We start from the raw sequence: 17,720 nt of genomic DNA on the forward strand, positions 1-17,720 counted from the left end.
GGAAGCTCTGTGCTCCTTCCCACATCCCTTGCCCTATGCATCTTTCCACCAGGCTGTTCTTAAGTTACATCCTTTCATGATAAACAGATGATCTAGTAAGTAAATTCTTTTCCTGAGTTCTGTGAGCCACTTTAGCAACTTAAATGAACCCAAGGAGGGGACTGTAGGAATCTCTACTAGTGACTGGCATCTGAAGTGAGGGGCAGTCTTGTGGGACAGAGCCCTTAACCTGTGGGATCTGATGCCATCTCCAGATAGACAGTGTCAGAAATGAGTTAAATTGTAGCACACCCAGCTGGTGTCACAGAATTGTTTGGTATGGGAAAAACTACCACACATTTGGTGACCAGAAATGTCAGAAGTGAGGTACTATTCAGAGAGTATAATGTAAAGGAAAACAAGTGTTTTTTCTTTATTCTGTTTCCCCCAAAGCAACACAGACACCTCTACACAGAAAATGAGGCAGTCTCAGTACACTGCTGAGGCCTTGGGACAAGAGGTGGAAGCCACTAGAAGATAACTATTATCTTGTCACCTCCTGGCCTGGCCTTTCATCAAGTGCAAGGTGGCCAAGGGACCCTGGCTGACTAAGCCACCTCCCTCCCCTACAGAAGCCACATCAACCAGAAAACAGTAGAGAAATCCAGGTCCCTAGGTACTGATTCGAGTGACTTTTGGTTACTTGCTGACCATCAGGAAGCATCGGTTCCAAAGACGCACAGCCTCCTCTCCAAGCTCAGACTTCCATGTGTGCAGTTCAAAGAGAAGGTGGGGGCCTAGGAAGGAGGCAAGCAAGACAGGAAAGGAGGAGGGAGCTAGACACTGTCCTCCAACAACTCAACCTCATCCTATATTTTAGCTCAAACTCATCCCTGAGTCTTAGACTCATCCACACATGGTGAAGTGGTTCCAGGATCACCTAGCACCAGCCAGAATGGCCATCATCAGAAAGTCTACAAATAATAAGTGCTGAAGAGGGTGTGGAGAAAAAGGAACCCTCATACACTGTTGGTGGAAATGTAAGTTGGTGTAGCCACTATGGAGAACAGCATGGAGGTTCCTTAAGAAACTGAAAACAGAGTTACCATATGATCCAGCAATCTCACTCCTGGGCATATATCTGGAGAAAGCCATAATTGGAAAAGACACATGCACCCCAACGTTCACTGCAGACCATTCACGATAGCCAGGACATGGAAGCAACCTAAATGTTCATCGACAGATGAATGGATAGAGAAGATGTGGTATATTTATACAACGGAATACTACTCAGCCATAAAAAAGGAATGAAATAATGCCATTTGCAGCAAAGTGGATGGACCTAGAGATTATCATACTGAGTGAAGTAAGCCAGAGAGAGAAAGACAAATATCGTACGATGTCACTTATATGTGGAATCTAAAAAAAAAAAAATGATGCAGATGAACTTGTATACAGAATGGAGACAGACCCACAGACATAGAGGGCAAACTTACAATTGGATCGAGGGACAGATTAGGAATTTGGAATTGACATAAACACACTATTATGTATAAAACAGATAGCCGACAAGGACCTACTGTATAGCACATAGAACTATACCCAATGTTTTGTAATAGCCTATAAGGGAAAAGAATCTGAAAAAATATATATATATATATATATGATTGAATCACTTTGCTGGACACCTGAAACTATCACAACATTGTAAATCAACTATATTTCAATAAAATACATAAATACTTATATCTATATTCAAAGTAACAGGCACGTTAGTCAGGATGTTTTGATTTTTATTAACAGAGAAAAGTCGAGGTGCCTCTTAGAAACATCACTCCCTTCACGTCTAGAAGAACTGGACAGTGTTATGACTCTTAAGCTGAACAACCGAGAGAACAGCTTTAAAGGAGTATTTCCACGGACATGGGGATTTTCTCTTAAAGGAATTGGAACAACGGCACAAGCCGAAGAGGCAGCAGCACGGGAAAGAACACGTGGAGCTGGAAGTAAATCCCAACTCCCTTGAAATCCAGTCTACTGCTATTTCTGTTAGGACCCTAGTTAGAGGAAGAAAAAAGGTCTCAGGTCTCAGGCTAGCTTTGTTCGGAGTTGGAAAGAAACGGAATGCCTGCGGCAGAAAACATTAGGGAAAAACACGTGTGGGCTTAGCAACTTCATCTCATCAACTCAGTCAAAAATCTTTGTTGTTGCATGATTACATGAAAAAGAAAAAATGTTTCATGCCTGGGCTAAAACAAAAGAACACATGAGAATTCTCACTACGACAGCAGAACTCAAGCTTCCGAAGGAAGAGAAAAAGAACTTCACTGAGGCTCAGACCCTATCCTGACGCTAACTAGCTGTTCATGGTGCCCATAATAAAACATTATGCAATAATATGTGTACAATAGAGTTTAGTGTAAGGCTGGTCAATGTGCATCCAAAACACCCCAAGATGTCTAGTTAGGGAAGCACCAAAAAGAAACATGTAGGGGCTTCCCTGGTGGCGCAGTGGTTGAGAGTCTGCCTGCCAATGCAGGGGACACGGGTTCGAGCCCTGGTCTGGGAAGATCCCACATACCGTGGAGCAACTAGGCCCGTGAGCCACAACTACTGAGCCTGCGCGTCTGGAGTCTGTGCTCCGCAACAAGAGAGGCCGCGATAGTGAGAGGCCCACGCACCGCGATGAAGAGTGGCCCCCGCTTGCCGCAACTAGAGAAAGCCCTCGCACAGAAACGAAGACCCAACACAGCCATAAATAAAATAAATTAATTAATTTAAAAAAACAAACAAACATGTAATCCACCTATGAGATGGCCCCAAAACAAGGAAAGTATGGGACTTCACGGAGTAGGATATGTCTGTCTTGCCTCCCTGCTCTGTAATTTTCTAGGAAATAGTAAACAGGAAATATGCCATATATTTAGTGTATGTTTATCTTAGAAGTGAAAATATTTACTGCCTATTAGAAGCAGTGAACTATTTGATGTCTGAATGGATAAGTGAGTGAGTGAGTGATTGGAGGGATGGATGGATGGATAAATGGATCAACGAATATGCAGTCACAGCAGGTTCCATTGTTTGATCTGTTTCCAAACCATTGACCAATGAACCCTTCCATGAGTAGTGTTTGAAACTTCATGCAGTGATTTTCTGAAGCCCCTGCCTGGCCTACAGGCTTCTCAAGAGGGAGAATTGTGGCAGTGGGGTCTGGTCTGAAAGTGTTCCTCTCTCCACCTTCCAGCCACCACACTGAAACTCTTCCATGTATTCTGAGAGAAACACAAGACACATGCAGGTTACAGATAGAACAAACACAATGACACATGCACCACTACTAGTTTTCCTAGTGTTTTTAGAATAAATTCGAATTACATAAATTTCATTGACATAGAACTGAAAACACACCGACAGCATAAAATCAGATACACCTACCAAAAATGTTCATGTTAAATATTTAATAAAACCAAATGCTGGGCTTCCTTGGTGGCGCAGTGGTTGGGAGTCTGCCTGCTAATGCAGGGGACACGGGTTCGAGCCCTGGTCTGGGAAGATCCCACATGCCGCAGAGCAGCTGGGCCCGTGCGCCACAACTACTGAGCCTGCGTGTCTAGAGCCTGTGCTCCACAACAAGAGGCCGCGATAGTGAGAGGCCCGCGCACCACGATGAAGAGTGGCCCCCACCTGCCACAACTAGAGAAAGCCCTCGCACAGAAACGAAGACCCAACACAGCCATAAATAAATAAATAAAAATTAAAAAAAAAATGATGTCAGTCTCAATAGTAGTGGTAGCAGTTGTAGTCGTAGTAAAAATTATAATAAAAAAAAATAAAACCAAATGCTGACTTAAAAGGAAAGAGTTTGGATAAACCCTTGAAATATGCTGTTCTGGATTATGGCATTTAAATGGTCTTCAAACGATTTCATTCTTTCTCTTCAAAAAATGGTATAGAGGTGGGAAGTTCAAGTCCTTCCTCGGTATCGACTGCCAGAATAATGCACTTGTCAATAAAGAGTGTTTCTTAAACTCTCACACGTGCATGGCATGAGAACACTGCATAAACAAAACCGAACTGTTTCATACCTACGATCATAATTATATTCTTATTTTTAAGGACAGGACATCTTCATATACGTTCACTGAAAATGAGCAAACAATTTCTAAAAAGAAAATTAAGGAAAGGAAAGATGGTATTCATTAAGTAGCATCTTTCTTCTGGCCCTTCTGAATAAAACTCTGAGGACATATGCAAGTTTTTATAACACTACATGGGTACACAGTAGATGATGAAAAAGGATAAAAATAATTCTCCTGAGAAATTCTTATCTAGTCAAGTACTGTGGATGACGTGCCGCAGACTGACAAGGAGCAAATGTGAATGTCACAGAAAACACGTATCACAAATGGAAAACGGTTCTGAGAAGTTACACTGAATATCCCTCTGTCGCAGGGCTCCATAACAGCCTTGAGCCTTCTGGGCTGCACATCACCTGAGAGGAGCAATTTACTTCCTACCATCTCGAAGGCTGTCATAAATTAAGGCTACCTCCAGCTGCAGAAGAGAAAAATGTGCCCACGTCCCAGGCAATTGTTCAAGGGCTTGTCACCATCATTAACCAAAAGAATTGACCAGATTCCTAATTGTCCCAGTCCCTTTCTAGGCTTTGCAATAAGATAAGAAAACAAAACTGGTCTATTGCTCTACTGATCAATGCACATTCACCAAAGAATTGAACCAAAAGACATCATGTATTAAAAAAAATCTACTTCAATCCCCTGACACAGGGTAAGGAAATACTCAATGCACCTGGGGTTGCTGCGTGTCCACCTCTTTTCGAAGCTCTCCAGTGATGGAGGCTCCAGGACCTTCTTTATCTCAGCAGTCAGGAAGTGATTTCTCATTTCCAGTGAAAAATTCTTTGGTATGTACATCCTTGTTCTGTCCTACGTGGGCCTGAGCAGAAGTGGCTGAGAAATCTTCTTCAGCTAGGAGTCCGCAGTTGCATGGGACAAAACTTAGCTTCCGCTCACTCCACAGGAAGGGGCTGTTGCGTTGCAACAGTGGTGTCTCCTGGAGCTTGGAGGAGGCGCTACAGCAAGATCTTGACGTTGGAGGGAAATGGTACCCAGCGTGGAGTGCAGGAAGACGTCAAGGCTCTCTCTGGGTTGCTTACACACCTGCTTTATTCTTCCCTCTATGTGGACCAGCTTTCTTTGCCTCTCCCTCCACACGAAGGCCAGGCTAGCTCCCTCATAGCTTCTCTTCCACTTAAAAGACCACACCAACTGGACCACAATCTCCTGGTTTTAATCTCAAATTCCAGGAGGGAGATATTGATCAAGTGACTGTGGGTCAAGGGTCCACCCCAATCTAATCTATGGTGTCCAGGAGGAAGGTGATACTAAGGGCACACCCTGAAGACACCACGGTGCAGGGCAGTTAAGGGGGTTACGGTGAGCTGGGAAGGTGTCCACTCCCACAGGTGTCCACTCCAATTGTCCTCATAAAGACATGTTGTTTGCCTGATTCACCTCTCTCTCCCCCAATATTTAAACTTTGCCTATAGAACACGTTTTTAAATCCCACTGATCCATTTTCTCTTCTTCCCTGTTCATTTCTTCCAAATTGCTTTTAAAGTGAGGTTATCAGAACGAGGCAAAACACTCTGACATGAGACTGACGAATGTAAGCTCTAGGAGTGAGATTGCTTGTCAGTGTTTTCAGGTGACCAAGCAGTGGGCGTCCCATTTCTTGACTGCGAAAGGCAATCAGAAGTGTTCTATGCAGGATAATTCTGGAAGACCCCACAGAAACGGAGATGCTTAGGACCTGTTACTGTGTGTGTGTAAATGGCCTTTCGCTAGTACATTTAACAAATGTTTATCGATTCAGGTGCCAGAGACACTCTGTGATCTGGGGATAGAATCATCACAGTTCTACGTTCCAAGAGCCACACTGAGGGCTGGCGACATGGTAAAGAGCCCTGCCCTTGCAGACCTTTCCATCTGTAGGTTTCAGCCACACGATTAAACTAGCCATGACAATCTGTATGGGAAGTGACAGCACCATGGGAGCCCAAGCAAGGACACCTCACCGGGTCCAACACGGTCAGGGAGGCTCCCTGGAAAAAGTGACGCTCAGACTGGGCCTTGGATGAGTAAGGTGGCCTTTGTGCATTAATGGCCCTCCTGATGACACACGTCAGATGACCAGAGCATAATGTCAGTTTCCACTCACAGTACAACTTTATCTTGTACGTTTCTGTGACGCTATGTTCCAGTCAAGCTGGATGGCCTTCCAGTAACAGCTCATGTACACTGCTGTGCGTATACTGTCCCTCTGCCTGAAATGCAAACCTCCCCTCCACCCACTTCCTGTGGTTTATTACTCCTGCAGCTTCCGACCTGAAACTCACCACTCCAGAGCCAACCTTTACCACACCCTATTATTTCACTGTCCTCTCCCTCCAGTCTGTAAGATTTGAAGGTAAGAACTCGCTTCCCAATACAAATAATCTGTACACTGTCTTGTAGTAATTCATGCACAGTATCAAATGGTATTTTAGACTTTCCTCATTTTTGCATAGAATTAGAAAATATGTCAGACTGAAGTTTACTATTAATTTCTTCTGTGTTTTCCTGCAGATTCAGAAGATTCAATCCTATTAAACTTAAAAAGTAGGCTAAGAAATTTTTAAGAATCTTCTTGTCTTTCTATTCTGGCTTTTCTTTTTTAGAATGTCTTAAAAATACTGAAATTTATTAATAACAGACTACTCCACATTTGCTACTTAATAAAGAAAAAAAAGAACTCTTGTCTCCCATCACTTATCTCTATATTCTGGCACCTGGTACATGCTCAAAAAGTTTGCCAAGTGAATAAATGAAAATAAAGGCGCATTTATGGATGCCAGGCAAAGGGCTAGATGCTAGATATTCATTATTTCATTTCATCCTCATGACCATCCTGAAAAGCAGTTATATTCGCCCCCATTTTGTAGATGAGAAAACAGAGGCTCACAGAGGTAACTTGCCAGCAGAGACATTGCTGGGATGTGAAGAGAGCTCCCCGTGTGGATTCCATTCCCTCTGCTTCTCCCGACAACACAGAAAAAACTGCGGTGGTCCCCTCCTTCATGAGGGGCTATGATTCAGTCAGCGTCCTTATCAACGCTCAGTGAAACACTTAACAAAGTTCAATGGCTCATACACATGTGGATTCATTTTTTAATGCAACTCACCTGATTTTCTCCAGATGCTTAAGGAAAGGAGAAACACTCAGCACTGGAGTGTTTTATTTCAGACTAGGCACTTAGTAGAGACTCAGGATAGACTTGTGAAGAACAGTGAGAAATCTCCGTGCCCAGGCCTCTTCCAAAGCCAGGAAAACTAGGCTTTTCCTGGAGGTGAGAATCTGGGACCATTTGCAAAGGGTTTATAACTCCCGGTCAATGATCTGAGTGTACTGGGGAGAAATGTGTTCCCTTCAAAAAGAAGAGTTCTGCATTTTAATCTTCTCAAATCTCAGAAAGCTATTTACTAAATTGTTAGCACGGATTCATATTCAGGAATAAAACTGATTCTCTGAGACATTAGAAAATGTTATGTTCTATGCCCTCCCCACCCTACCCCGCCCCCTCCAACTTTTTTCCTTTTGAAATCTTTTCAATCTATAATGCCATCTGCAGCAACATGGATGGACCTAGAGATTATCATACTAAGTGGAGTAAGTCAGACAGAGAAGGACAAATACCATATGATATCACTTACATGTGGAATCTAAAATATGACACAAATGAACTTATCTACGAAACAGAAACAGATTCACAGACATAGAGAACAGACTTGTGGTTGCTGAGGGGGAGAGGGGGTGGGAGAGGGATGGATTGGGAGTTTGGGATTAGAAGATGCAAACTATTATATATAGAATGGATAAACAACAAGGTCCTACTATATTCAATATCCTATAATAAACCATAACAGAAACTATATTCAATATCCTATAATAAACTATATTCAGCATCAGGGAACTATATTCAATATCCTATAATAAACCATAATGGAAAAGATTATGAAAATGAATTCCATTCTAGAATAAAGTTTTACAACCAAATTATACATCTCTTCCAAGTGGGCCATTTTTGAATTGCTGACCTGACCTTTACTATTTTGGGAGGATCAAACAGACGTTGCTCACAATGAATTCAATTATGCTATGAGCCACTGTTCCGGTTATCACTGGAGGCCACGTCAACAGCCTCTACTCACGGTCTGGTCTGAAAGGGCACACAGAAGTAGAAAGATTGTCCTTCTCCATAGACCTCCCCCCTCACCTCACACAAACCCTTCCTAACATCTGAAACCTGGAGGATCCTGAAACATGCGATTTCCTTGTCACTAGGTGAGCTATTCAATGCCCCTACGTTTTCTCAGCTTGAACTACGAAACCTCCCCCCGACATACACTGGGTTTTGCTCAGTAATCCGCAGGCTCTTAACCTTGATTCAAGTCGCCAATGGCAGGCCGGGTGGGATAGGCTGGAGATGGGGTGGTCGTTTGGGACTAGCCTACCGTCTACTCTAAAAATGACTTAAAAACTAAACCCATCAGCATTAAAAAAAAAAAAAAAATCATTTGTATCTGCACATACCAGCACCATGAAGTATGAATAAGCCCACTCAGGAGTCAAGTGTATAGTATAGGTAAGTGTATAGCTCCAAAAGCTACGCCTAGAAAGTTTCTTTACTAGAAAAGTTTGTGAGCTCACTCTTTGAAAACATCCTTTAGGGAAACCTTTTGCTAAGTAACGCATCCCTGCTAACTGTAAACAATGTGTCTGTGGATTTCTGTTTCTCGACAAGGGCACACCTCAGCCGTGGGCATCATAAATGCTCTCAAAAACTTTGCTAAATGAATAAATGAAAATAAAGGAGCATATATAGATGTTCTTTCATCCTGCATAAGAGCCTGTGTCTGGGATCTCCCAGACCCACTACTTCAAGTATCCCTGTGCCCGAATGCCGCCCGTCTCCCACTGCATCCAGCGCCTGGGCCTCGCTGTTCACCATCGGGACGGCTCAGCCCTGCTCTCTGCCCCTCCTCTTCCTCTCCGCAGCCATCTCCTCCCCAACTGCTATCTATCCCAGAGGAATAAGAAAGGAAGGGGGAGGCAGAAGAGGTTCCAGCCAGTCATTTCTCTTCTGCTGTGGCACAGGTGGGAGGGGGAAAGGAAATCTCTAGAAAAGCTTTCCAAACTGTTCTGAGTTCTGAAGCACTTTCTACAGGGTATCAATTTATGGTGAGTGTGTGTGGAATCACGTTAGCTGCAGAAGCAACCGGCTCTTTCGGAAAGCTGTTTATTCTAGCCCGGCCCCTCCTGGAAACCCAAGAAGTGGTCCAGGAAGAAGGAAGAGAAGAGAAGGCCCGGAATTCAGAAGGCAGGCCTGCTCAGTTAGCACTACTGCTCTACGGAAGACAGTTCGCTTGCAGCAGAAATTTGGGGTGAGGCTAAATGAGGGCTTCTCATCACTCCTACGGGACATCTGGCATTGTCTGGAAACACTTTTGGTTGTCACAACTTGGGGGGTGTGAACTAGAGGCCAGGGATGTTGCTAAACACCCTCCCATGCTCGGGATCCCCTCCCCCCATAATAAAGGATTATTCAGTACAAAGTGTCAGTAGTGCTGAAGGTGAGAAACCCTGGGCTAAGTCAAAGCCTGCCATGGAGAATTCTGGTCTATTGTGGTTGCCAAGGAGGAAGGGGAGCGGGGGAGGGTTGGATTGGATTGGGAGTTTGGGATTAGCAGATGCAAACTATTATACATAAGATGGGTAAACAACAAGGTCCTATTGTATAGCACAGGGAACTATATTCAATATCCTGTAATAAACCATAATGGAAAAGAATATGAAAAAGAAAATATGTATAACTGAATCACTTTACTATAAACCAGAAACTAACACAACATTGTAAATCAACTACACTTCAATTTTAAAAAAACCAAAAACACACAAAAACATCATGAGGGTTTGCTGTAGGCATGCAAGATTATTTTAATATTAGAAAATCAGTCAACATAATTCATTGTATTTAAATAAACTAAAGACAATTCAAAAAAAAAAAGGATTCTGGTGTAGTCTATGGTTCAGAAAGCCAAGGATGGCACTTACCATGGAAGAATAAGGAAAGGGTAAAGCAAGTCCAATCTAACATAAGTCAGCATAAAGAATTAAGTAATAGGGAATTCCCTGGTGGTCCAATGGTTAGGACTCCACGCTTTCACTGCCAAGGGCCCAGGTTCAATCCCTGGTCAGGAAACTAATATCCTGCAAGCCGTGCAGAGCGGCCAAAAAAGAGAATTAAATAATACAGATCACTATGAAGGTACATTCAAAGGTTCTCTCTTCCAGAGGTCGATGTTTCAGGCCGCATCCATTCACTCATTCAACAAATATTAACTGAGCAACTAGCCAGGACATGGAAGCAATCTAAATGTCCATCAACAGAGGAATGGATAAAGAATATGTGGTACATATATACAATGGAATATCACTCGGCCATTAAAAGGAACGAAACTTCGCTATTTGCAGAGACGTGGATAGACCTAGAGACTCTCATACCGAGCGCAGTAAGTCAGAAAGAGAAAAATAAATATCATATATTAATGCATATATGTGGAATTTAGAAAAATGGTACAGATGAACCTATTTGCAAAGCAGAAATAGAGACACAGACGTAGAAAAGAAACATATGGAGACCAAGTGGGTAGGGGGAGGTAGGATGGATTAGGAGATTGGGATTGACGTATGTACACTACTATGTATGACGTAGATGGCTGATGAGGGCCAACTATATAGCACGGGGGGGGGGGGAAAAAAGAAGGTACAATCTGTTTGCAGGACATACATTAAAGTTAACTTTAAAAATGAATTCCAATATACATTAGGTGCAGACAAATACTATTTGATTCCACTTACACGAGATACCTAGAACAGTCAAATTCATAGACTCGGAAGGTACACTGGTAGATGCCAGGGGTCGGGGGTGGAGGTGGGGAGGGGGAATAGGGAGTTAGTGTTTAATGGGAACAGAGTTTCAGTTTAGGAAGGTGAAAAATTCGGGAGATGAATGATGGTGAGAGTTGCACAACAATGTGAATGTACTTAGCGCCACTGAACCGTACAGCTAAATATGGTTAAAGTGATATCTTTTATGTTATGTGATTTTTACCACAATAAAAAAGTTCTATTTAATATATTTTTTTAAAAACCCAACATTAACTGAGCAACTACTGTGGACCACGCGCCTTCTGGGCTCTGGGTACACGCGCAGCTGGGAAGCCAAGGAATCTGCAGGAAAACTGCTCAGGGGTTTGGTTCAAAAACAGGCAATGTGGAATCGGAGGACCGTAGCTACTGAGAAGAGGAATTCAACCCTCCCACCTGCTTGTTTGTATCAACAGCTTAATTCTCAGTTGAATGTTACATACAAACCGACCCTCTCAGACCCAGGGGTCTTTAGGATTTTTTAAAACAATTCCTCACAAGAAGTCACTTGTCGAGAGTAGTATCTGTTCAACTCACTGATTGGGCTGAGAATCCCAAAGATCATTTCTGCACTGTTTGCAATTACCTCATTTATCTTCACCACCCCAAACAAAGCTTAAAAATTAAGAGGATAACAGTGAGTTCTTGGTCATTCAAATAATTTCTGCTGCTACAAAGGCAGCTCACTTACGCTCTCAACTAGTCCAGACACTCTCACTGTCAACTCCCTCAGTGGGGACACAGAGAAGCCACTTTGCAAGATGACTCAAAGGTGGCACAACAATGTCAAGGATGAGGCTTGGAACATCCCATAACTTACTCTGGAGACCCTGAGAAGAATATTTATTTCATAATCATCACCTCTCCCAGTTAGCTGAGTGTGATTACTAACCAACAAACAAAATAACTCACTGATACCAACAGATAGATAAGCCTCTTTATTATTTTTTTCTACTTGGGTAGAAATAGCAAACAGCCAAAGTACTACCCTAAAACGTCTTTGGCTCCATTAATAAAACATAAGCTTCTCTAAATTTAAACTTAAAATCCAATTCATTTATCAAAATGTCAGGTGTCACCTAAAGCATCTTAGTAGAAAGGAAATCTCTTGGAATAAAGAAAAATCTTCACAGGAATAGAGGGGGGAGTGAGCTGATTTTCTTCTGATTACAATGACCACTGTACCCTTGTCTGCTCCTCTTTATTCCTTCAATGAAGCCTCAGAGAGAGGGTATTTAAGAATACCACCGGTGGTACAAGGGACTCATTTTCCATACGGCCTTCCCCCTGCCTTAATTATAAACTGTGTTTGTACCAAACACAGTCAATCACTGCTGAAAGCTCCCCGCCAACCCCGCAGAGTCACAAGCCTTGGTGAAAATTTCTGTAAAGCTCATGGGGCCAGTTGCAAATATTTAGAATTACAACGATAAACCTTATGATTCCAGGGGCTAGATAGACGACTCTATGAAGGCTGTAATTTGTACAACTGTCTTTAGACAATTTTAATTTCTTACTAAGAAAGCTGAGAAGAGAAATAAGAAACAGACCATTTCTAAAAGAAATTTAGAAAGTGGAAACAGAAACTGAGTGTCCTACCCCTATCTGTAAGAGAAATGGTTTCCAAAGGGTTTTCATTCTTTTATCCTATACCTGACGTCTCTCAGCTGAAAAGAAAACTTGGTCCCTTGTCTCCCTTCCCGGATCCAAAGCCAATTTATCAGCTACAATTTTAGCAGCAGAAGCAGATTAGAGGAGAGGCAGATAACCTTTTAAAGGTTGATACAGAGTTAAAGGCAATCACCACCGTCCTTTAAAAACAAGTAAGGGCATGAAACAAAACATTAAAATCTTATGTTTCTTCCTGCAAATAACTTAAAAGTAACCAGCTAACTGCTAGCATACCACTGACCTTTGGCTTGGAATCCAGGGTTTTATGAAAAAACTAAAGGGAGATGTATTTTTAGAACTCAATATGACTAATTTACAAAAGCCTGATTTTTTGTTCCTAAGGACCAATGAAATATGTTCCAATTTCAAGCCATGAAGGGTAAAACCATATCTCAAAATCATTAAGCTGTTAGCCTTGATTACAAATGGAACGAAGCAATACTCAATTCTTTGACTGAGGTGATAAACGGCTCTCTTTCTTCTTGTCAAACGACAGTGGTGAGGCCACCGAATTGTGGCTTACAGTTATAGGTTCTGGAATTTGTTATAGCCAACTTCTCCCTTCCAAAATGAGAGAAAGAAATGTCCACCAAATTAGCCCTGGTCACACAGGTAATGTCTGTATAACTGATCACGGCATTGCCAGAGCCATCCGCTGGGGCCCACGGGCAAAGAAAAGTTTCAGCTGCTCCGCCTGGCACCGACCGTTTATCTCTCAGGGACCAAATGCCAATCGCTAGAATGAGCCATATAGAACCTCCACACTGAGGACAGACAGCTAAAGACCTGGGGCAAAGGGAGTGAATGAGATCTAAAATGAAGGCCCCGAGAATTGTCCTCCATCATCAGGGCCTAGGGGACCCAGGGAAGAGTTAAAATCCAGGCGTGCCAAGTCTGTCGTCTCTAACCAAGCCAGCTGAGCCCCGACCCGGGGCGACTGACACGTTCATATCCACAGAGAAGCCACTCAGTGCAGGATACACTGAGTTCCCAATCTGTCTCCTTATTGTGACATCTCAAGCGCAAGGGGATAAAGACAGAAAGGTGTCTGTGGGAAGGAGAGGGGATTTAAGAAAATGGCTCAGATATTCCGAAAGGTCCCAGAGAACCGTCTCCGGGCCTCTTCCTAAAAGGCGCAAACCCGGGTCAGTGTCTGCGGTCAGGGCAGCGGGGGGAGCGCGGCGGCTGGGCGCGGGGCTGCGCGCGCTCCCCGAGGCTGCCGTGCCATCCGCAGGGGGAGACGCGCCGGCGGACCGGGGAAGTGAGGCGAGGGGGTCTTACTTTTGTAGCTCGCCGCCCAGGGCTGGTAGCCGTAGTAGCCGGTGATGCGCAGGATCCGCTCCTCGATGGACGTGAGCCCCACGGGCCCGCTGGTGAGGTCCTCCACCGAGCGCGACCATTTCAGATCCTCCTTAATCGCCTCGTCCACCACCAAGTACTTGAGCTGCCGGAGCTGGGGGCTGATGTCGGACAGTCTCCTGGGGCTGACGTCCGGTGACCTCCTCATGCCACTGAGGCCGCAGGCAGGTGGGCGGGGAGGGAGAGAAGGGCGGTGAGATGGGAGGGCGAGCAGGGCGCAGCCTGGGCCCGTTAGGGCAGGTGCGGCCGCAGGGCCGGCGCTTCCCCGCTCCCGCCGCTCCCCAGCTCCCTCAGCAGCTCTGGGCGTCGGGTCCCGTCTCCGGAGCCCGGCGCCGGGCGCTTCGGGGCAGGGCAGGCTGGGGCGAGTGGAGAGGGAGAGGATGCCCTAAACTTCCCGAGCAGCTGCACCGCGCGCGCCGCCCCCTCCCGAGCCCCAGACCGCCCGGCGTCCCGGCTGCCGAGGGCCCCCGGCCGCCCGCTCGCGCACCCGCACGCGGGGCGCTACTCACATGGCGATGCTTTTGCCCCCGGGTGCGCCGCCGGGAAACTCTCGGATCCCCATAGGCAATGGCAGAGTGGGGCCGGGAGCTCCCAGACTGGAGGCGGAGGGGCCGCGGGCCCGAGCTGCCCGCGGCCGCGGCCCCTGGGAAGGTGGGCGTGAGGCCGGGCGAGGGTCCCCGCGCCGCCCGTGCGCGCCCGCGCCGCGGTCCCCGAGCGCCCCCGCGGTGTGCGGCGGGAGGCGGGCGCGGCGGCTCAGCCCGGCTCCAGCCGGTCCGCGGCGCTCGCTGCAGCCTGCCGGCCGCAGGTCAGTGGGGGCGCCGCGCCCCTCGCCTGTCGCCGCCGCCGCCGCCCCGGCACACGGCAGGCGCGGGAGCCGCGGAATCCGGGAGAGCGCCGGCCGCGGTGTGCGCTCTCGAGGAACCTGGGCGGGCGGGACGTGCCCGGCCCCCGAGCGCGGGAACCAGGCGGGGGCGCTGCTGCCCCCTTCGCGCCGCCAGCGTGTGGCACGCGGCACCCGCGCTCCGCCCCGCAACCCTGGGGCTGGGGGCGCGCTCCTCCTCCCCTCTCTTAGGACCTATCAGATCATTCTGTTCCTGGTTCAGTAGTTCAGTTCAGTTTCTCTCTCTCCTTCTCTGTCTCCGCTTTCTAAAATAATGAGAAAAATTACTTGGAAAGACAGAAACCTGATTCCAAACCTGGTTCCAAAACCACGCTCAGAATGCCAAATACATGAACGGCATTTCATAGTCAAAGCTGAGACGCAAGGTGACTTGATTTATTGCGCTGTGGGCGTACTTCGGTCACGCCTGGCCCTCAGAGAGCTTACATTCTCGTTGCTGACCTGGTCACTACATCAGTTCTCTCTTCTTAGATTTCCATTTTATTTGACCTCTAATTTTTTTTTTCTGTCTGCAAGTCATTCTTTCTAGAACGCTTAATCATTTTTCATAATGTTATTTTTCTGTTATACAAAATACATATAGGTTCATTGGGGAGAATTTAGAAAATACAGAAATATGTAAAGAAGAAAATACCCATTTTCCAGCCAAAAATGACTACTTTGAATTAAGTAGTCCACAAAGTAGTCCTTCCACTCTTTTTCTTTTTTTTTTCAATGTAAAATACCTTTTTCACAAAATCAGGATCAAACTGTACACACTATTTCGGGTACTTGTTTATATTAAAATTATATTGTGCCTAAGCAAACTAGGAATAGAGGGGACTTCCTCATATTAATAAAAAAGACATCTACAAAAACCTACATTCGTACTGAATGGAAAGAAACTAGAAACTTCCTTACTTAGATCAGGAGCAAGGCAAGGATGTCTCTCTCACCACTCCTTTTCAATATTCTACTGCAAGTCCTAGCTAATGCAATTAGATAAGAAAAGGAAATTTAAAAGTCTATCTACTGGGAAGAAAGAAATAAAACTATCTTTGTTCACAGATGACGTGATCGTCTAAGTAGAAAACCTCAAAGAATCGGCCAAAACTTGACCTGGAACAGATATGAATCATAGCAAGGTTGCAGTATACAACGTAAATGTACAAAAGTCAATCAGCTTCCCATACACCAGCAATAAGCCATTGTAATTTGAAAGTGAAAATGTAATACCACCTACATTAGCACACAAAAATGAAGTATTCAGGTATGAATAGAACATAAGAGATACGAGATCTGTATGAGGAAAACTACAAAACTTTGAGGAAAGAAATCAGAGATGAACTAGATAAATGGAGAGATAGTTCAGGTTCATTGGTAGGAAGACTCAATATTTTTAGGATGTAGTTCTTTCCAACTTAATGTATAGATTCAATGTAATCCCAATCAAAACCTCAGCAAGCTATTTTGTAGCTATCAACTAAGTGATTCTAAAGTTTATATGAAGAGGCAAAAGACCCAGAATAGGCAACACAATATTGAAGGAGAAGAACAAAGTTGGAGGACCGACACTACTAGACTTCAAGACTTACTATAAAGCTACAGAAAACAATACAGTGTGGTATTGGGGAAATAATAAACAAATAGGTAAATGGAACAGAATAGAGAGCCCAGAGATAGTCACGCAAATATAGTCGAGTGATCTTTGACAAATGAGCAAATTCAATTCATTGGAGAAAGGATAGTATTTTCAATAAATGGTGCTGGAACAACTGGACATCCCCTTGCAAAAAAATGATCATAGGCCTAAATATAAAACACAAAACTGAAAACTCTGGAATATAACATAGGAGAAAATCTAGATAACTTTGGATTTGGTGATGTCTTTTTAGATATAAGACCAAAAGTATGTTCCATGATAGAAAAAATTGGTAAGTTGGACTTCATTAAAAGTAAAAATTTCTGCCAAGATCATGAAATGATAAGCCACAGCCTGAAAGAAAATATGTGTGAAAGACATATCTGATAAAGGGCTAATATCCAAAGTAAGAACTCTTGAACTCAACTATAAGAAAATGAACAATCCAATTAAAAAATTGGCAAGATAACCTGCACAGATATATCACCAAAGATGATATACAGACGATCAAAAAGCATATGAAATGATGTTCAACATCATATGTCATTAAGGGGTTACAAGTTAAAACAATGCGTGAGATACCACTACACACCTACTAGAATGGATACAGTCACAAAACACTGACAACATCAAATGCTGACAAGGATATGGAGCCACAGGAACTCTCATTCATTGCCAGTGAAAATGCAAAATGGTACAGTCACTTTGGAAGACAGTGTTGCAGTTTCTTACACAACCAAATATATTTTTACCACATAATCCACCAATTGCATAGCTTGGTATTTATCTACATTGAGTTGAAAACTTAAGTCCACACAAAAACCTGCACACAAATATTTATAGAAGCTTTATTCATAATTGCCAAAATATGGAAACAGCCAGTTATGTTCTTCAATAGGTGAATGGATAAAGGGTGGTGCATCCATATAATGATATATTATTCAGTGACAAAAACTAAAAACTAATGAACTATCAAGTCATGAAGAGACATGAGGGGGATCTTAAATGTGTGCTGCCAAGTGAAAGGAGACAATCTTAAAGGCTATATAGTATATGATTCCAATTATATGGCCTTGTGGAAGAAACAAAGTTATGGAGACAATAAAAAGATCAGTGGTTACCAAGGGTACCTGGTGTGTG

The 17,720-nt window shown here is 44.1% G+C and overlaps 1 protein-coding gene across 2 annotated transcripts in view; it reads right to left on the reverse strand.

Moving 5' to 3' along the window:
- The window catches only part of SLC35F3 (solute carrier family 35 member F3), a 321,149-nt gene extending 306,455 nt beyond the window's left edge, over positions 1–14,694 (reverse strand). For both annotated transcript variants that reach the window (XR_014252954.1, XM_082423006.1), the window contains exons 1-2: positions 14,568–14,694; positions 13,981–14,210 (exon numbers count right to left, since the gene is read on the reverse strand). Coding sequence is in view for 1 of the 2 variants with exons in the window: in XM_082423006.1 (XP_082279132.1) it covers positions 13,981–14,210; positions 14,568–14,620 (283 nt within the window). In the remaining variant the exon portion in view is untranslated. The remainder of the gene's footprint in view (positions 1–13,980; positions 14,211–14,567) is intronic.
- Positions 14,695–17,720: the final 3,026 nt, after the last annotated feature.

The sequence above is a fragment of the Balaenoptera physalus genome (assembly GCF_965194825.1).
Source record: "Balaenoptera physalus genome assembly, chromosome: 14".
In the NCBI taxonomy this organism is placed as follows: Eukaryota; Metazoa; Chordata; class Mammalia; order Artiodactyla; family Balaenopteridae; genus Balaenoptera; species Balaenoptera physalus.